Source organism: Mustela lutreola, chromosome 15 (genome assembly GCF_030435805.1).
Source record: "Mustela lutreola isolate mMusLut2 chromosome 15, mMusLut2.pri, whole genome shotgun sequence".
Lineage (NCBI taxonomy): Eukaryota > Metazoa > Chordata > Mammalia > Carnivora > Mustelidae > Mustela > Mustela lutreola.
The window spans coordinates 14252770-14274238 of record NC_081304.1 but is presented as its reverse complement, the minus strand read 5'-3'; the positions used below and the strand labels follow the sequence as shown (position 1 = coordinate 14274238).

At 49.1% G+C, this 21469-nt stretch overlaps 1 protein-coding gene across 3 annotated transcripts in view; it reads right to left on the bottom strand.

Moving 5' to 3' along the window:
• Positions 1–15338, bottom strand: part of PECAM1 (platelet and endothelial cell adhesion molecule 1) — a 58435-nt gene extending 43097 nt beyond the window's left edge. For 2 of the 3 annotated variants that reach the window (XM_059150055.1, XM_059150058.1), the window contains exons 1-3: positions 11685–11922; positions 11573–11599; positions 646–939 (exon numbers count right to left, since the gene is read on the bottom strand). In XM_059150055.1, coding sequence (XP_059006038.1) covers positions 646–939; positions 11573–11599; positions 11685–11748 — 385 coding nt within the window. In that variant the 5' untranslated portion in view covers positions 11749–11922. Of the gene's footprint in view, positions 1–645; positions 940–11572; positions 11600–11684; positions 11923–15136 lie in introns of those variants that run through there. The other variant, XM_059150057.1, reaches the window with a different exon arrangement.
• Between the last annotated feature and the right edge of the window lie 6131 nt (positions 15339–21469).

Below are 21469 nucleotides of genomic sequence, written 5' to 3'. Positions count from 1 at the left end.
GAGCAGACGGGTGCGTGAGAAATGCTTCCAATACCATGAAATGGTAATTACCATTTACTGGGAATTCATTATGTGCTGGAAATTATACTAAGCACGTCACCTACGAGATGTCTTTTAATCCTTCCAATAACTCCCCGAGCTGGGGATTACTGTTATCTTCATTTCACAGAGGAGAATTTTAAAGTTTAGAGAGGCTGAGGGACTTGCCCAAACTAGACGCCAGGCAGAGGGGACGTAGCAGCCGGGGTCAGCAGTTAGCATATGGCCTTTCTACAAATACCACTGGATGCCGAGATTGCATAAGAGCTGTGAGCACCAGGACCCTGGGGGTGATCGATTTCGCTTGGGAAGGCGTCAGAGAAGAGATCACTAAGCTGATTCTTGAAGGAGGAAAAGCAGTTGGTAAGGACAGGAGGGGAAGACGGGTATTCCCAGGAGATGGACTAGCATATGCAAAGGCACGGAGAGGAGAGACAGCCTGGCATATTGGGAGCATGTCTAAAGCCCACATTTTCAGGTTAGGAAAATGCCAGGCAGGGGAGTGGGAAGAGTGCGGCCGGTGTTCCCGGCCACTCAATTACTCTTCTTGCCTTCACATCTGCTATAATGCATCAGCTCGAGCTTCACTCAAATGCAAGGACTCACCTTTCACCAACACCTGGTACTCCGAGGTGGTTTTCTCCTTGTTGTTGAGAATCACGGTGCATTTATATGTCCCTGCATCATAGACCCGGGCTTGGGGAATAAAATAACTCTCGGTGGTGTCCACGGAGGAGATGTTGTGAAACAGCACGTCATCCTTATAGAACAGCACCCAGTGCTGAGGCTTGATGTGCGAGGTGGTGCTGATGTCCACGACACACTGCAGGGTCAGGTTCTGCCCATTTTGCACCTCCCGGCCTGGCAGGATCTCCATGTAGATGTGGTTGATGGTGAAAGCTAAATGCCAAGGGAAGGAGAGCAGACACACCTCTTATCTCAGGAACATCGCCACGGTGTCCTTGACCACATCAGACTGGTATGATCATACCCTCTGCAGTGTAGCCTCCAGGGGCTCCTGGGACCCCAGCGACCAGGCAGCGAGTGGCTGTGTGTAGTGCCCATTCTCGAGGAGGCCATCTCTCCAACATCAGGACCTGGGGTTGGGAGCTACTGTGTCTGGTATGCTTCGTGAGCCTCCTGTCTCATCGGCTTCCATGAAGTGTGAATAGGACAATCATGAGATTAGAAACATTTTATTGAAACGTGTAAGTGGCCAGTGCAGTCAAGCGTTTCCAAACCCCCAAAGGCAGAGGATATGATGTCTATATTGTATAGGCATTATTTGAAATAATGCACGTTGAGAAAAGCAGAGGGAGATCATAAATATAAAAAAATCAGGATAGTGGTCACTTCTGAAGGGAAGAGGGGTATACGAATAGGAATACACAGAAAGATATAGTGTTGGTGATGTTCTCATTTTAGCACTGGGTGGCAGGCTCATGTGAATTCATTATGTTACTAAAAGCATGTCTCTATAAATAAAACAAAAGGCAGTTGTGCATAGATCACAGATGAAGGTATGTTACGAGCCAGGAATTATAATCAATTTAGTTCTGTGTCCCTGAGGTCCCCAAAAGAGAATGTATTTTCTGTATGAGGATACAGAGTAAAGTCTCTTTCCCATTCTTTTCCGGTCCACCCAGTTCCCACCTCCCCTTGCAGAAGTAAGCACTGATTTTCGTTTCTTCCAGCTCGTCTTTATACAACTATAAGCAAATACAAAGATAAATTCTTACTTATTCCCCCCCCCCCAACCCCACAGCTTTTACACAAGAGGTAGATTTCGACAGGCAGAGTCTGGCTTCTGACCTAAAGTTTATATGGCCCATGAGGACTTCAGGGGCCAGAGACAGTGTGGGGCTGTGGGCACCCCATGTTATTCAAGCAAAACAGGGTCACATGGCTTAAGTAAGGCTCCTCAAATTCAGTTCTTCTCAGATACTTTGATCACAAAAATATTCATGGGCTGTGCTTGATGAATGTATATTTATTGGGTATCCTGCATAACCTGAATCTCTTTACCCTGGGACAGAGGAAGATCTTCAGAAACCTGCAAGCTTGAACCATTCGGCTATGGTCCCTTATGGCCTGGTACTAACAAATTAAGTTTGGCACTCTATCAAACACTGTTAGGTAGGGACTGAATTGCGTTCCATCCCCCTAATACACACACACACACACACACACACACACAACGTTCCTATATTGAAAACCTAACCCCTTGTACATCAGATAGTGATTGGGCTTGAGCAAAAGGCCTGTCACGAGGTGACTGAGTTAAAATGGGCCTTAATCCAAACTGACTGGTGGCCTTATATAAGAAGAAATTTGGACGGGGGGGGGGGGGGGGGAGGAGGGACGTGCGTACAGAGGGTTGACCGTATGAGGACACAGCAGCAAACAGCCATCTGCGAGCCAAGGAGGGAGGCCTCCGAAGGGACCAAACCTGCTGACATCTTAGTCTTGGACTTCTGGCCTCCAGAACTAAGAGGAAATGAATTATCTTGTTTTGGCCACCCAGTCTGTATTAGTCTGTTTCCTGGTAGTCCTAGGAAACTAATAGATGCTGGTGAGAAATTGTCTTATGGAAACTGATATTGTCTGGTCCAGGATGCCACAAGGATGTTGTTCATGATTTCACTGGGTTTCAACTGCATCAGCAAATGCTGTGTTTAGGGAGCCTCGGTGCCTCCATCGGTTAAGCGTCTGCCTTCAGCTCAGATCATGATCTCGGGGTGTTCAGATTGAGTCTCTCATTGGGCTCCCTGCTCAGCGGGGAGTCTGCTTCTCCCTCTGCCCCTCACCCCCCACCTGCTCACCCTCTCTCTCTCTCTGTCAAATGAATAAACAAAATCTTAAAAAAAGAAAAAAGCTGTGTTTATTCTATCTTGTAGATTCTGAAATTTTTCTAATGGATGTTGTTTTCATTTTTGCTTTGACTGCTAAGAAGTATAAACCCAAAATTTCATCTCTGCTTCTAGCAAACTTTGGGATGAATTTCTATATGCTAAAAGAACCCCCCAGTTTTATTTGCTTGCCTTTTCTTCCTTCCCATTCTGATTTTCTCCTATTGAACAATAATAGTAACTGTTATAAGTGGTCCCAAATTATTTTTCAAGTAAGAAATGGTATAGATAGCTAGCTAGCTGACCAGAGATACTGGCAAAGATTGTCTTTCTTTCTCTCTCTTATTTATTTACTTACTTATTTATTTATTTATATTTTTAAAGATTTTTAAATTTTTTATTTGACAGACAGAGGTCACAAGGAGGCAGAGAGGCAGGCAGAGAGAGAGGAGGAAGCAGGCTACCCGCTGAGCAGAGAGCTCAATGCGGGGCTCGATCCCAGGATCCTGGGATCATGACCTGAGCCCAAGGCAGAGGCTTTAAACCATTGAGCCACCCAGGCACCCCTCTTTCTCTCTCTTTTAATAAAGCCAAATCTTTCGGAACAATTTAGAATTTGGTTTGGCTACAATATGTCTCAGGTTTTAAAATGAATACAACAGTCCACACCTGTCCCTTTCTTCTGAGCAATTAAATGAACAAAAATAAAATGGCATCTGATCAGTTGACAAGATGAAGCAAAGTGGTTGTTTAAATGCAAGTTATTTCCTGCAGCATGAATGCTTAGAACTCCCTTTTTTGTTTTTGTCTATTCCTTACTAGTCCTGGTCTGAGGAGCTGCTCAGTGAGCTCTCAAAACAAAATCTCTTTGGATCATATTTAGTTTCCCATCAATTAATTTGGTCCCTTCCCAGGTAAGGACAGGAGTCTCATTCCCCTCCACACTACCTTCTCCTCATTTTAAACCATGCTATTTAGCACAGTGATTCTAACAGGAGAATGAGGTAAGTGCAGAGTCAGGTTGCCTCGGTCAAATCCCACCTCCGTTCACAAACTGTGTGGCTTTGGCCAGTTCCTGAACTCTGAGCCTCAGTTCGCCCATCCATACAATGGACGTAATGATAGTAAGGATAAATGGGAACCTAAGTTTAAGTACGAGAAACACAGTTCCTGGCACAGAAGAAGTGCTTGAGAAATGTTAGCCAGGTCTGCCAGTCACAGATACAGAGCCAAACTTTAGTCTTGAGGGTGCCAAAACTCTGCATCCATTCCCTATTTCTAACAAAATTTTCTCAAAAGAAAATCATTTCTTAATTTCCCAGGTTACTGACTTCTCCAGACTTCCTGGGGTTCATCACCCCCACTTTATTAGCTGGGGGATGCTGGGGGTCTCTCAACCCCTCTAAGCTACCACTTCTCCTCCTATAGAATGGGGAACATGAGTACCTGCCTTCCCTTGTCTTTCAGCCTTGAAGAATGACTGAGCCAAGGCAGCTGAGAGCCCTGAGGGGCAGATCCTGGTCCCCGGCTAACAGCCCCTTCCCTCTTCCTTAGCACCATTCGGCCCATGTTCAAGGGGCCTTCTCTGTGCTAGGCACCGTGTCCAATACTGGAAGCTCACAAAAGAGTGAGATCAGCACGGTCTTTGCTCCCCCGGAGCTCACCATCTGCAATCCCAAGCCTTCTCTATTCCAGACCCTCCAGCTTCAGCATAGTCCCTGCCTGGGCTTCCTACCTATGTAGACCTAATGCACATCCTTCTTAGAGAAGCCCTAAAGCAAATCAGCTAAAGCATCAGGTGGTGTTTCTTTCAAAAGGATGAGAGCCACTAGCCCGGGGCACTCCGGCCAACTGCTTTTTCTAAGCCACAAACACACATCTGCTTAATAAATCAACTCAGCCTGGTCACTGGAAGAAACGTCACACTCCCGTGGCCAACAGCAACAGACAAGGGACAAGGAAGGCAAAATGGAAGAAGGAAAAGGATTTTATAAAATGTATCAATAACTTTATTGTAAATTTATGAAACCCAGCTCAAAACCTCATCGATGTGAGGCCAGCAAAAGCAGCGGCCCAGCTTTCAACACGCCCACCGTCCCCACCTCCATGTCCTCGCACATGGTAGCCAGACCAGATGGCCCCCAGGGAGGCTCGTGTTCCACGAGTCCTACAGGCACCCTGCCACCTCATACCAGGGTTAGTCTTCCAACCAAACACACTGAAGTGTTGCTTTGTTGCTTCTGAAATGATAAAAGACGTGGCAACTTTTACCTTGAGCACTTTTTCCTTTACTAGGATCACTCCCTCTGGGCCAAGCCGTGAGCGTCCCTCTGGAGGGGTCCACGTGGTGAGAAGCTGTCACAAGAGTGAGCTTAAAAGCAACCCCCCAGCCCCAAACAAGCCCTCTGTTCACTGTATTCCTGACCAGCAGCGTTCTCTGGGCGATCTCCTCCTGACAGGCCCTGAGCCAGAGCCCTCAGGTTCCTGACTCTCAGACGCTGTGAAGTAAAAAACCGTTATCTTGAGTCACTACATTTGGGGGTAAGTAGTTCAGCAGCGATATGCCACCAATCTCCTCTTCAAAAATCTCTACCCGAGGGTGCCTGGGTGGCTCAGTGGTTTAAGCTGCTGCCTTCGGCTCAGGTCATGATCCCAGAGTCCTGGGATCGAGTCCCACATCGGGTTCTCTGCTCAGCAGGGAGCCTGCTTCCTCCTCTCTCTCTCTGCCTGCCTCTCTGCCTACATGTAATCTCTCTGTCAAATAAATAAATAAATAATCTTTAAAAAAAAAAAAAAAAAAAAAAAAAAATCTCTACCCGATTGTTATGATAGTATAGAACACATCGTCATCTTCGTGAATGAACCGCTGGGGAACAGCCAAGCTGGATTGCTGTGTACAGCTCTCACAATTCACACAACAGAGTGAGTGTTCACACCTGGCCCCCCTGGGGATTCACGGGCAGGTGGGAGGGGGCCCACGAACCACCTTCAAGTGTGGGGTTTTGGGGTGGGGTGGGGAGAGAGGAGCCACAGTTTTCTTTCCTGAGCCCAAACAGTTCAGAACCATTGTGATCAAAGTTTTTTTGGGGAGGCAGCAGCCTAAGGAGGTCAGATCTTTTCAATCTGGACAGAGGAAGGCTGACAGAGGGGGACCCATGTAACAGTCACCAGAGCACAGATAAGGCACCCATGAACCATTGTGCCAAATCACTAGACCCTAAAACAAGGGGCCTGCTCTCCTGGACCTCGAGCCCCCCATCAGCGGATGCGGGCTCCTTGGGAAGATGAGGCATCGTGACTCAGCCAGCCTCTCCGGCAACCTGGAAATGACTCAGAAAGGGAGGGAGAAGAGCACCCCCCTCCTCCCCCTTTGTCAGGAAAATTACAGGGAGTCAGCTAGCACAGAGCCCCTGGTGAACTCTGGGGCTCAGAGGAGAATGTGCTGACCCATCTCGTCTAGATCCCAAGCATCTCCCATCTCGGTTTGGGTCCCCTTCAGTGAGATGTTTATGGAGCACCTGTGTCAGATGCTGGGATTGCAGGTAGATAAGAAATCGTCCCTGCTGTCCTACACCATACTGGCTGGCGGGGACCCAGATAACCGAAGGACAATTCCAGACGCACCGAGAGGAAGGGCAGCCCAGGAGGGGCCACGGAAGTCTGAAGGACGAGCTTCCTGAACCAGCCTTGGACCAGGTGGGGCGCCCCAGGCCGGAGCTCAGCATGTACCAGGGCACAGGGGCAAGAGGACTCACAGGTTCCGTATTTCCACAGGGACCCTCTTTGCTGCAAGCTGTTTTAACCACGTAACTATTTGCTGCAAAGCCATTTTTGCCATCAAAGATAAAATCACAAAATATAAAAGAGGGACATTCATTAAAGGGGACATAACAAAGCATGAGGAATGAATAACAAAATCAGAAAGCTATTGTAAAACACAAAATAACTGAATACGTTTCAAATGTGTGGAGATTCATGGCAAATCTATGTAAATAACTGATTGTATTTCATGGATTGTACCTAAGTGTGTGTCCCCAAAGTCTTTTGTTAATAGAATTATACTTTTTTTTTCTTTTTTTTTTTTTTTTTGGTCTGTTGATGGGTCTCCTCATTTTTTAAAAAAGATTTTTATTTATTTGACAGAGTGAGAGCGGTTGAGAGAGCACCAGCAGGGGAAGTGACCGAGAGAGAAGGAAACACAGGCTCCCTGCTGTGCAGAGAGCCTGAGGTGGGGCTTGATCCTAGGACGCTAGCCAGCCTCAGGGCCTGAGCTGAAGAAGGGAGACACTTAACCTACTAAGCCACCCAGGCGCCCCTCCTCATTCTTTTTTTAACTGAAGTTTCTTCCTCAGGAAGAGAGGTAGAGTCCTGGAGCAGCTGGCTGCCTCAGTCGGTGTGGAGCTTACAACTCTTGATCTCACGGTCATGAGTTCAAGTCCCACATTAGAAGTAGAGATGACTTAAAAATAAAATCTTGGGGTAACTGGGTGGCTCAGTGGGGTAGTGGCCCAGTCGTTAAGCATCTGCCTTTGGCTCAGGTCATGATCCCAGGGTCCTGGGATCAAGCCCTGTGTCAGGCTCCCTGCTCAGCAGGGAGAATGCTTCTTCCTCTCCCACTACGCCCTGCTCCCCCTGTCTCACTGTCTCTCTCTCTCTCTGTCAAATAAATAAATAAAATATTTTAAAAATAAATAAATAAAATCTTAAAAAAGAAAAGTAAAATAAAAATAAAAGAGAGGTAGTGTTTCCAAATACTAGGATGCATATTTGTATCAGAACTCTGTACTACATTGAGAAGGCGAATTGCCTCCTACACTGTTGTTTGTTCTGGCCAATTGTCACAGGCCCATTAGTAGCTGTTCCCAAGTTCTGTGGGAAACGTGGGTTCAAACTCTGCACCACTGTATAGACCATCATGAGGGCCAAGATTTATGTAATATAAAAATGGAGGGGTGCCTGGGTGGCTTAGCGGGGTAAGCCTCTGCCTTCGGCTCAAGTCATGGTGTCAGGGTCCTGGGATCGAGCCCCACATCAGGCTCTCTGCTCAGCAGGGAGCCTGCTTCCCTCTCTCTCTGCCTGCCTCTCTGCCTACTTGTGATCTCTGTCAAATAAATAAATAAAATCTTAAAAAAATATATGGAGCCTGTGTCAATGGAGAAATGAAACCAAACTCAACCAGTTGATAAAACCAACAAACTGCCAACCTGTTACTTAGTCTTTCACAGCAAGATTGCCTACGGCCTATTATATGCAGCAAAAATGCTTACAGCAAAGATATTCATGGCAAAACCACCTAGAACCGGGAAATCAGCACATTCTGGGCACGTGCAGTTATAGGAACTGGACTATGGGGCCCGAAGGGGCGGGCGCCAGGTAGGAGGGGCCTTGCCTGGGGTGCTGACAAGCTGGACTGTCTGAGGGTATTTGGAAGGGGGGTGACAAGATGACACCCGAGCTTTAGAAAGATCACTGTGGGCTGGAGGGAGAGACCGGAGGCCTGTAAACATCCTGGACCACGGTTCAGTGATAGCCCAGAAGGCCTGTGCTAGGGCAGGCATGGAGGGACCTTGGGAAGGAGTAGACTTGAGAATATTTAGCGGACGAGAAAGGACTTGCTTTCTGGGGTGATGAAAGTGTTCTGGAACTAGACAGTGGAGATGTCTGTACGGCATTATGAATGTACTGTCATTAGTAGCCAAATTTGTTATATATAGATCAGCACAATAAAGAAAAGACTTGTGGGATTGGATGTGAGGGTTGAGGCAAAGAAAGCAAGTTTCCTGGGTCAGGTATCCAGGAGGGACTGGGTGCGGTCCACCGAAGCAGAGAACACCAGAAAAAGATAAAAAAACGGGACAAGATCCCAGTGGTGCCACTGGGTTTGAGGGGCCCAAGGGACCGCTAGGAGATGTCGGCCACTGGCTCCTCTCTGGAGCCGGATGCTCAGCGAAGAGGACCAGGGCAGGGATGTGGACAAGTGGAGGGATGCGTTGAACTTCAGAACCACAGAGACTGCAGAGACCAGGGAACGGCGTTCAGACCCTGGGAAAGTTCAAGTCTCCTCTGGAATAAGGGGAAGAAGGTTTGTCAGAGGGGCAGGAGAACACCAAGGAAGAGTCTAGAAGCTCAAGGCAGGAGGCTTTGTGCACAGGCATCACAGGGGTGCAGAAGACTAAGGGCTAAAGAGTATTCATGGCATTTGTTATTACAAGGTCTTTGATGACCCCTCAGTGAGAAGATTCCAGTGCCAGGGAGATGTGGGGACCAAGCACTAAGGCCAGAATACTAAGTGAGGGCAGACTGAGAGCTAGGGTTGCAGAGACAGGGGCCGTAAACCAGTCTGGAGGCAGGTGGGTTGTTTGTGATTTTTCTTATTCCTAAAAGAACAAGAGCTACCGATTGTGTCTGTAGAATGAGGAGAAAGAGCCAGAAGAGGGTGGGGGAGAGAGATACTAAGAGTGCGGAGGGGAGCTGAATGAATGACAGAGTGAGATTGGGGCAGGAGTGCTGTGAGGGATGGGCTCAGAGCCCAGATGGACAGGCTGCACCCCCCCCCAAAAAAAACGTCAGCCACGAGGGGCGACAGGGCTGAAGCCGGGAGGATGGGTGGGGAGGAAGATAAGCCCGGAGCTGGGGCAGGGCGGGAAGTAGAGGGAGTTGCCTCCAGACTGCAGTGTTTTCTGAGGTCATCTCCTGAGGCCTGAGGGCTGGCGTGGGGGTGGGGGAGCCTGGGATAAACGGAACAGAAAGGGCCAAGGCTAACCAAGGACCTCAACCACAGAGCCCGCAATGTGGGGTGATCGGACGGGTCATGCCTGTCCCATGTGACATGAGCGCGACGGCAGGAACGGGAGAGCTGGTCCTGGCCCCCACGCTGCCGACACCCACTGGACCACACACAAGCCCCCCATGGCTTCTGCGCCTTGGTTTCCTCAAGGGTTAAAACAAGGTGGAGGATGGCGGCCTGAGGAAGCAGTGGGAGAGTCTCCCCTGCTCCAGTGCTCCAAGTCCTGCCGTTCTGAGGTCGGCCCTGAATGGACCAAAGGCTTTTCTCCAGGAACCCTGGGAAGGGAGCCGTGGACGTCCATGTGAGGTGGGGAAGGTGGAAGAGACTCGAGACTGGGGGTCCTGGGGAGCAGAAGGCAGCAGCCTGCGCGCCTGCAGGGCGTGGTACAGACGAGAGGGGGGTATGTGGGCAGCAGCGGACAGATGGGGGATACACGGGTAGTGGGGGGCTGGCGCAGGGGCTGTGACTGTGAAAGAGGGCTAGGACCAGACAGTAAACTGTCATTAGTCACCGCCTGCCTTGCAGCTGAGTCACCTCCTCTTAGCTCACCTTATCCTCGAACTGACTCTACGGGATCAATGCTCATATCATCCCCATTTTACAGATTGGGGAAAAGGCTCCGAGAGGCCAGGTGAAAGCGACTTTAAAAATCTGAGCTGGGGGGCGCCTGGGTGGCTCAGTGGGGTAAGCCTCTGTCTTCGGCTCAGGTCATGATCTCAGGGTCCTGGGATCGAGCCCCACTTCGGGCTCTCTGCTCAGCGGGGAGCCTGCTTTCCTCTTTCTCGCTCTGCCTGCTTGTGATCTCTGTCTGTCAAATAAATAAATAAAATCTTTAAAAAAAATTTAAAAAAAAGAAATCTGAGCTGGGCTTCTGGTTCCAGACAGAGAGTCATATTTCAGACAGCAGAAGTTCTATTGCCGACGCCCGGCTAACTGGCTCTGGCTTGGTCTGGTTGGTTATTTCTCTGAGGACAGAGACCTTATCAGTTCATTAGGATGGTAGGAAGATAACGGATACCCTGCCGGATACCCTGCCTCCTCGGGTTATTGCAGGGGTCAAAAGCCAGCCAAAGCACATGAACACTGGGGCAGGAGACCCGCAAACTGGCTTTGCTGGTAGCTGCGCTAGCCTCCCCGATCCTGAAGCCATTCACTGCTCAGAGCCTGGGCTCAGCCAACCAGCCTCATGCACATATACCATTGCCGAAGAGCTGTACAACCATCCCCCATTCTTTGTGGAATGAAGTGACCGCGCTGGTAAAGGGGTCCTGTTCTGTGGGCTCTCCCTCCATTTAGACCCTGACGCAGCTGAGCATCTTAAAGATTCAAAACTAGCTCTAAAATGGATGATAAACGAAATTTTAAAGCTGGGCAGAAGCCCCCTCCATGGACATGAGTGCAAAATATTACAGATAGAATCTTAGCTTCCCAGGTCAGTGAGGAATTAAATCCAATGTCTGTTATAGATCATTTAGAAGAAAAAGCCATAACAACAAATTATGTTCTGTCCTCATGAATCTAACAAATTAATTACATCTCATTTGTGATGAAAAACAATCAGGGATGGGGAGACTACATTTATGGTAAAAACGACAAGAAATAAAATGCGAAATCACTCCTTTTTCTTTTTATCAGCTTCCAATCCAAACAAATAGCAATTCACTCGTTTCTAGGGGAAAAAAATGTATACGACTTCTAGAACATGCTGATTAGAACTTGGCTTAGAATGAGGGTTTTCTTCTAAAAGCCTTCTAGAAATGCCGGGGGGGAATACATGTTAGCTGTTGACTGGAATATTTTTCCCAGTTTTTATACCCACTAAACCCAAGCAATTTGATGTGAGTTTTAAGCATCATGAAAAGACACAGCAAAGCTAGGTAGAAACTTAACAACTTACAGTTTTCTTGTCCCTCAAGGCTTGGACCTGGAAAACACAGAAGAAATATGTTGATTCCATCAGCTTCGAGTTTCATGAACTTTAAGTAATGTGGGAGAGGATAAAAACTCACACAGCAGAAGCATGAGCAGGACTCCAAGCCACATCTTGCCTTCTTGGGCCCACTCCAGGTGCATCTTGAGAGACAAGACCTCAGGCAGTTAGTTCTGCCTTTGGGCCATGCCCCTGGGGGCAGAAGACGCTTCCCACGTGGCCCAGATGAATCTGCCCTGAGAAAGTAGAGAAACCACTCTGGTAACTTCTGGCAGCTGCAGAGAGACTGGCTGTCGTGCTGGTCAGGTAATGGCAGCCATTGCTGGAAACTGGAAACAATGAAGTATGGGCCCGCCTGATATCTCCTCAGGAAATGACTGGCCTTCCTGAGGGGCCACTGAACGCAGACTCTTTGTTTTAAAGGCACAAGTGACATTTGCCTCTGGTACCCCTGACCCTCCAGTCTCACCTGGCTTTGGAGCCTCTTTCATGGCAGTGTGAGAGGGTTCTTCCCTCTTTCCGACCTCTACCCAAAGGGCTTCTCTCTTTGGACACTCAACAAGATCACTCCATCTTTCCTGAGCACATCTCTCCCACGCCCGCTGCCCAGGGGCCTCTTTCCACACAGCATGAGTTTGTACCTCTCGCCTTTCCTGGCAATGCTGTGGGACAGGGCTGACTTTTCCAGAAAGTTGCAGGTTCACCAGACAGACCAGCTGCCTGGTGGCAAACTCTGCTTGGAACCTAGTGTACCTAGGAGGCTCTCCCTGGCTCCTGCTATGCATGTTTTTCTGGTCACTCCCTCCAGCCTGAACCTTTATTTTACTTTTTATTTCTTAAGTAGGCTCCATGCTGAATGTGGGGCTTGAACTCATGAACCTGGGAACAAGAGTCACATGTTCTACTGACCGAACCAAACAGGCACCCCCAGCCTGTACCTTTAAATATGCACAGAGTGTATCAGGCCACAGAGAGCCTTCTGAGATATAAATCAGTTCCTTTCACTCCCGGGCTTGAAACCTTATGATGGCTCCGCACTGCCCTCCAGAGAGAGTCGGTTTACAATCCTCCACAACCCAGTCCTTGCTTACCTCTCCAGCCAAGGCGCTCACCAATTCTTTCTTGGCCCCCATATTCTGATTGCTAAAATTTATAGTTCCCAGGACACATCATGTGTCTGCGCCTTTGTCTATGCTGTTCCACTGCCTGGAGGACTCTTCCCCCTCTGCTTTTCTGGTCTGTTCCCACCCATGCATCGTAACTCAGTTTAGGCATCCACTCTTGCAGAATTGTCTCCTGTCTCCCCACACTGAGCTGCCATTCCTCTGGATTCCTCACCTCCCTAGTGTTCCCTCTGTGAGACACTTTTTATAGTGTGCCATAATGGCCTGTCCTCCCCCAAGGGGACTGCTGGCTGCATGAAGACAGGGACAGAGCCTGGTACCTAGTAGGGGATCAAAAAACATTAGTAGAGGGGCGCCTCTACTTTGGTGATTTTGGCTCAGGTCATGGTCTCAGGGTCGTGAGATGGAAACCTATCCCATCCCGATGCCCCCCCCCCCCCCCCGCCTTCAACCCTCCCCATTGACTGGAGCTGGGAGTGGAGCCTGCTTGAGATCCCCTCGCCAGCTTGTCCGCCCCTCCCCCACCCGGGAGTCCATACACACACACTCTCTCTCTCAAAAAAACAATAACAGAAACAAAAATTCATTAGTAGAATCGGTGATTGGGTGAATGAAGATAAGTTAACCGTACTGTCTGAATCAGATTACTGCCCTGAGGTCAGAGAGCAGTGTTGTTTCTGAAATGCTACCCCTCTGAGCCTGTACCCGGTAAAGCTAAGTCAGGGACAAATAGAAACCAAAGAAAACCAAAGACTTCTATTCTCTAGAAAACAACTTCTCTCTCTGTTCTATGATTCAGTGGAAGTTATGAGAAGAGATATTAAAGAGTCATACAGCAAAAAGGAATGTTTTCTTTTGTGTCATTTACTTTCGGTGTTTGGTATTGTCTACTCCCCACTGTAAACTCTCTTCTTCAACAACTTAATGGAAATCACCTCCACCCAGCCACCAAATTTCTATTTGTGGAGAAAAAAAGAAACACCATGAGTCCCAAAATAGATGTTGGCTTCAAAGATAACTTTCGCTTATGGCAGACTAACCAAACTTTGCTTCTCAAAGGGACTTTCAATCAACGGTGGTTAATGCCCCACCCCATGTCCCCTAAGTCCCAAAGTAAACTTCTAGGACTTAGTCATTGTTTCGTACACAATGCTAATAGTTTTAGAACATCATGAGAAAATAAAACTTCATTTCAAAATAAGTGTTAATATCTTAAAAGAAACATCGAAGAAAAACTGTATCCCCCCACTCACACCATGCACCAGAATAAATTCCAAATGGACCAACCATTTGAAAGGACAAATGAAGCCATAGGAGTTCTAGAAGAAAACATGAAAGAGTTCCTCATGACCCTGGAATGGTGAAGTCTGGTTTAACTCTCACTTAAAATCCAGAAATTATAAAAGACTGACAAATTATACTCCATGAAAAAAGTTCTCCTCATCAGCCCTCCTCAAAAAAAACAGTTCAGTCAAGAGAAAAAAATACAAACTGGAAAAAATATTTGCAATTTACATCATAGACAAAGAACTAACCTCTCTAACACGTAAATTAATACGTAACCTCTCTAATAGCTACCCCACAGTCACCATCCCTCATTGCAAACACCTACCTGCTTTCCGTCCTTATAGGTAAAGTGTTTATTCCTAGAATTTTATAAAATGGAATTATACAGTACTTAGTTGGGGGAGCATTTATCTTCTCTCAGTCAGCGTCGTCAAATATTAATTTCTTTTTCTTGGTGAGTGGTATTTCATTGCATGAATATATCACAGTTTGCTTATCATTGTTTATTAATGAACATTTGGATAGTTTCTAATTTTGAGCTAATAGAGAGAACTGCTTGGACCACGCCCTTGTATGGACATACACTTTCATTTCTCTTGGGTAAATACCCAGGAGGAGAATGCCTGGATGGTATGGTAGGTGTATGCTTAACGTTTCAAGAAACTGCCAGGCTGTTTTCCAAAGTGGCTACACCATCTTACCGTCCCGCTCGCGATGTGTGAGCGTTCCGGTGGCTCCACACGTTACCGGCTCGTTACCATTTCAGGTCCTGGGGCTAGCCAAGCAACAGAGAGCCCAAACTGAAAGTTCCAGACAAGGCTTTTACCGTGGCTTATGTTAGAGCTCGAGGGAGACAGCAGAAAGGGAAGGGTCCCTCGTGCTGGTTCTCTGAGCAAAGGCCAGGGAAAGATTGCAAAGAGGCTGTGAGAGGAAAGGGTTGGCTGGAGCAGATAAAGGCGGGGAGAGAAGGCAGGAAGCGGGGAGCATTAGTGTGGTGGACAGGACGTGCTTTATCATGCATCACTCATCTCATGGTCCTGTTAAATCTGTCCACCCAGGGCTGGATTTTTAGTACTTTGATGAGGGGGAAAGTCAGTGACAGGTCAGTGCTGGGGCCCACCTTAGCGCATACTGGCTTGGCTCAGTCTTCACCAGTCTAGGTAGTGGAGTCCCTCCTCTGGTGAGCAGCCCGCATCCACGTTCCTGCAGGATTCGCACAGAGATTCAGTCCTCAGGGGACGCCAGAGGGGCGCCTGGGTGGCTCAGTCGGTTAAGCAGCTGCCTTCACTCCGGTCATGATCCTGGGGTCCTGGGACTGAGTCTCGCATCAGGCTCTTTGCTCAGCAGGGAGTGTGCTGCTCCCCCTGCTTGTGCTCTCTCTTGCTCTCTAACAAATAAATAAACAAGATCTTTAAAAAAAAAAAAAAAAAAAAAGGGGGTGGGGAACCCTGGGCTTCTGTGGTCTGGGTTGAGAGCACTCGAGTCCTGTCCCTTCCTCTGTCTCAATTTGAAGTTCCCTTATGAATTTTAAAATCATCTTCTCAATCCCTACCCAAAAATAAGCCTACTGAGATTTCAACTGAAATTGCATTGAATCTGCAGACCAATCTGGGGAGAAGTGACATTTTAGCCTGACCGAGAGTCTTCTAGCCCAGGGACACGGCATCTGTCTCCATAAAGAGCAATGTTCTATAGTAGTTTTCAGTGTACTTTTCCTTATAATAAACTTTGTGTCTCTTTTATGTCATGTTAAAGTATTACCTATTAAAAATCAAATTAGGAAGTTAAATTCTAAAATAAAAGCTGCGCCCTCAGTGTTAGAAATCAGTAGGAATGTCTGTCGTATCCACCCCACGCCCCAGGAGCCAAGTCAACATAAGGCTGAGCCTTCACAGGACAGCATCCCCCCCGAACTCTCTGTAGGTCTATCTCCCCCTCTCTCCAGGAACCCCTCTCTCTAGCTTTCTTCCCCCTCTCTTACTCCCGGCCGTGATGTAAGAACAGAAGTGTATGTTCTGCCTCATTTATTTTAGTCACTGAAAAGATGATCAGGCTCCTCATTCATTGTGAAGTATGAATGCCTTATTAAAAATTAAAAATGTGGGGCACCTGGGTGGCTCTGAAGCCTCTGCCTTCAGCTCAGGTCACGATCCCAGGATCCTGGGATAGAGCCCCACATTGGGCTCTCTGCTCGGTGGAGAGCCGGCTTTCCCTTCTCTCTCTGCCTGCTTCTCTGCCTACTTGTGATCACTGTCTGTCAAATAAATAAATAAAATCTTTAAAACAAACAAACAAAAAAACCCTTAGGAGGCCGGTGTTTTCCTTTCTTGTGGCTGCTGTAACAAATCCCCACAAACCTGGGGGCTTAAGACAACACAAACTTACGCTCTCACAGCTCTGAGGGGCAGAAATACAAAATCAGTACCCCTGGACCAAAACCACTGTGTCCACAGGGCCACACTCCCTTCGGACGCCCCAGCTCCAGCCACTCCAGCTGTGGGAGCTGCCGGCATCCGTGGCTGTGGCCAAATCAGCCACAGCTGCGAGGCCAGCATCTTCAAAAGTCCCGCTGTTTTATCTTCTCATTGCCTTCTCCCCTGTGTGTCAAATCTCCCTCTGCCTCTTTCTTTTAAGGACACTTGTGATGGCATTCAAGGCCCACCCAGATAATTCAGGATAATCTCTCCATCTCAAGATCTCTGACTGTACACATCTGCAAAGACCTTCCCCCACTCCCCATATTAGGTAACACTCACAGGTTCCAGGGATTAGGACCTGATATCCGTGGGGGCCGTGATCAGACTTCCACACGTGGGGTCAGGATCCCTATCAGAGATGGGGAAACGGAGGTAGAAGAGGAAGCACCAACCAGTTCTCAGGGTCACATCTGCCAGGCTGTGTGTCTGTCTGACGCGCTCCGAGGCCTCCAGTAACTGGCCTTGAAGAATACCTTTCTGATAGAAAACTCAAACCCAGGCCCTGACCTGACACACGTGAGTCACGAGACCAGAACCAGCTTCTCAGGTGTGGAATCTGGGCAGTCACACAGGGCTTGTGCTCAGAAGGGGCCGTGCTTGGTTTAATGCTCTGCTGTCACCATCTCGAAATTATATTTTATTTTATTTATAGAACATGAAAACAGGGGGGGGCAGAGGGAGAAGAAGAGAGAGAATCCGAAGCAGACTCCATGCTGAGCAGAGCCATACATGGGGCTTGATCTCATGACCCTGAGATCATGACCTGAGCTGAAATTAAGAGTTGGATGCTTAACCGACTAAGCCACCCAGGCACCCCACCATCTCGAAATTCTTTTTTTTTTTTTTTAAAGATTTTATTTATTTGAAAGAGAGAGATCACAAGTAGGCAGAGAGGTAAGCAGAGAGAGAGAGAGAGGAGGAAGCAGGCTCCCTAGTGAGCAGAGAGCCCGATGTGGGACTCGATCCCAGAACCCTGAGATCATGACCTGAGCTGAAGGCAGAGGCTTAACCCACTGAGCCACCCAGGCGCCCCACAATCTCGAAATTCTTAATCATTTTTGGTAAAGGAGCACTGCATTTTTCCTTTTGCATTGGATCTGCAAAGTATGGAACTGGCCTTGTGTGTGACTTTGGGCAGGGAAAAAACCAATGAGATGAGGTGGGCAGGAAGGATACCCCGGAGAGTATCAGGCTCCCTGACCCCGCCAGCTAGCCTCTCTGCTTGGACACTCTTCCTGCCCCCCATTTCCCAATAGCTAACTCCTCCCCTCCAGGCTCAGCTCAGAGGAGACTCCCAGCCCCCAGCAGAATTCCTTCCAGTTGCGAACCCTCAGAGCACCTACACTGTTGGTTACCCTCTATTTGTCTTCTTGAGCCTTAAGAAGTGTCACCCCAGCAGCTGTCAGCTCTGCAAGGGCACACGTGGGTCTGTGGGGCTCACTGCCGAGCCCTGGGACATAGGGAGCCCTGCGTGAATCTCTGCTGAATGAATTCAAGAGCCAGAAGCACAGCCGGGATGTGACAGTCGCCGGGTGCCATGGAGATGCCCGGGCCACGGCATCAGACTTTCTCTCCATGGCTGGCCACAATGCTGAGCTGGACTTCTGGGGGGCGGATGGAAAGCCAGGGTCGGCCCCTCACCCTGTGAGGCAAGATACAGCCCTGAAGGGAGGGCAGGCCCGAGACCAGTGGAGGTGCCCAGGGCCTGAGGAGTCCACAGGAACGAAGGAGGGAGCATGCGTGTACATGTGCATGTGTGTGCGTGTGCACGCGCGTGACAGTTTGCGGGACCTGCAAGCTTTTGCAGGAAAGGCGGTTTGGGTTGGAAGTGGGCAGGGCCAGGTATGCTGAGGCCCCCAGCAATCACCTCTGCCTGCCCTGGCTTAGCAAACAGAAACACCTGACAGCCAGTTACCTTTGAATTTCACGAAAGCAACAAGTCATTTGGTCATAGAGATAGGCCCCACGTATTGCCCAGGACATCCCAGAACAGGATTTGGTCTCCCTGAAATTCAGATGTAACCGGGCACCCTGTAGTTTAGCCGATAGCCGTCACTCGGGACCCTTCTGTTTCAGGAATGCTTCTGTGAAAGGGGAGTCATATGCAGAAAGGCCAGAATGTTTGGGGCAGAAGCAGGGCATTTCCCCATTTTTAAAAATTTTCAGGCGATTTGAGGGCACGCAAGGGAAAACAGGCACTAAGTGGGGTTGCAGTTGGGCGGGAGGGTCAGATATGCAGGCCCCCCCCCCCCCCCCAGGACCAGGTCCCAGTCCTCTGGGAGGCCTGATCTATGAAGCAACAAAGATTCTCCCTGCAGAGGGATGGCTGGTCTCCTCCCTGGCAGGCCCCCAAGAATCAGGAGTGAAAGGTCTGAATAAACCTCCCCCCACCCAAAACTTGCTTAAGCCTGAAAGTGTTTATAACCAGCTACTTCCACTTCTGTCTGAATGCTTGCTCAATGCGCGGACTAACCAGCTACTTCCGCTTCTGTAGGAGCGCTTGCTTAACGCGCGCGCGGGCTCTCTGCACCAATCAACCAACGCCAGGTATGATTTTTTTTAATGTTCAAAACGTCGACCAATCAGCTTAACTTGTTTGTACCCCAGCCAAAACTTGTTTGTACCTGCTTATAAAAACCCTGCACCTACTCTGATCAGGACCTCTTAGCGTGACCGGCAACGAGTGCGCGGAGGTCCAGGTTCAAACTCCTAATAAATGACCCTTGCTGTTTGGCTTTGACTCTGGACTCTGGTGGTCGTCTTTGGGAGGGGGGGGGGTCTCGAAATTTGGGCACAACATATGGGGGCTCGCCGGGATAGCCCCTCCAGACCCATCAGACGCCTAGTCAACAGGTCGCTGAAAACCGATCGGTAAGTGAGCCGGCTCTGTCTCTGTCTCTGTCTCTGTCTTGTCTGTCATTCTTGGATCCATAGCCTGAAGCTGTTTCTGGAAAGTCAGAGGTTGGAACTGGCAAATAGTCCTGGCGAGCTATAAGGCTCCCAGTGGGCGGGTAGGAGACCCTGGACCCTGGTCAGGGGGCTATTCAACCCATTTGAGTAGCCGCAGGGGCGGCTGGAAGTGTGCCTAGGGCTGATTACCGGCCCATTCGATTAGCCCCCCAGCAGCCTGAAGCGCACCAGCGAGTTGTTTTTGTGTTGTGTGACCTCTAACGCCTAGGGCTGATTACTCGCCGGTTCCATTAGCCTTAGCCGCAGAGCCGCCTGAAGCGTGCCTGTGAATTGTGTTTTTGTGTTGTGTGTCCCCTGCGCCTGGGGCTGTTTACCCAGCCCATTTGAATTAGCCCCGGAGCTCATTTCCTGTGTAAATGGCTATAACTGGAGCCAACTGGGGTTGGTCTAACTCGGGACAGAGACTACAGGGAATATTCCCAAGCAGCTGCCGAAACTCCCTTTGTTTCAGGGAGCTTTCCCTGTCTTCACTGGCCGGACTTGGACTGCTTAGCCCCTTCCCCCCTCTTGCTGATAGGAAAACATGGTGTCTGCTCCTCTGTTGGAGTGGATAAGCTCTAAAATTGGGAATTCTTTTTCTGCCTTCTGGCAGCACTTTGTTTCTTCTGTCTCCCCCTTCTCGTGCTTCTGCACCAACGTGTGTGCAGCCTGCATGACTAGTCTCTAGATCATGCACCACGGCTCCTTCTCTCTTCACTGTCAAGGAGCAAGAAGAGCAGCCCCTGGACCTAACACCCCCCCACTCCAGATCTTCCCATCTGTGTCTCAGCCCTGCAGCGGGTCCCACAAAAGGATTTGGCCTAAACTGAAGAACTTGTATGAGACAGGACCACCGCCTGCATCCCACCAACTCCGCCCAGCGGACTGGGTCCTCGTCAAGCAACATCGGCCTGAGACGCTTGAGCCCAGGTGGAAAGGACCTTACCAGATCATCCTGACCACCCCCACAGCCGTCAAAGTAGACAGCATAGCCGCCTGGGTCCACCACGCTCACGTCAAACCAGTTGACCCCCTATCAGATCTCATTGGGAAACCTGACCAGAACGCCAGTTGGACAGTTGACAGCAGTAAAGACAATCCCCTAAAACTCACTTTGCGCCAACACTCTCCACATGGAGGACCTTCTCATAATCCTGGTTCTGTTATCAATGTCTTGGACCCCCATGACCAATCCTCATGCCCCAGCCACTCTGACTTGGCGGGTCACTAATAGTGCGGGCCTAGTAGTTTGGAACATATCACACACAGCTACTCCCTACACCTGGTGGCCTAACTTGTACCCTGACGTCTGTAAGTTAGCCATGGGAGCTCCAGCCAACTGGGACATAGAAAATTACTTTGACCTACAGAAGCCCCCTTCACAACCATCCCCCCGGGGGCGACTCGGGTTAGATCCTTGGGGAGGCTGTGGGGACTGGAGTCAGCGAAGTATGTTAAGCACACTTACCTTCTATGTATGCCCCGGGTTTCACAGACCCAGAGAATGGACCCACTCATGTAGTGGGGCAGCCCACTTTTATTGTCGCAATTGGGGCTGCGAAACCACTGGTGACACTTATTGGAAACCCACCTCAGGCTGGGACTACATAACCGTGACGGCGAATTATTCTCACGCCAGGAGCAGCCCCAAATGGACACAGAACCCAGCCTGTAAAAACCAGTGGTGTCACCCACTCAAAATAGCCTTTACCGAGTCGGGAAAAAGACAACTTAACTGGGTGAGGGGATATACCTGGGGCCTCAGATTCTATAAAGAACGTTATGACGACGGTCTAACGTTCACTATAAAACTTTCTATAGAAACCTCTAGAGCCGCTATAGGACCCAATCCAGTTCTCGCCTTACCTCCCCGGAGGCCAAGGCTGACACCACCTGCACGCACACACACACTTAGGGACGTGGGGCACACGTGCACGCACAGCCCGATGGGGCCGCCGGGTACACCACCAGGCTTTCGCAACCACACCAACCCTCCCAAGGCAACGCCAACCATCCCCACCCCAAGC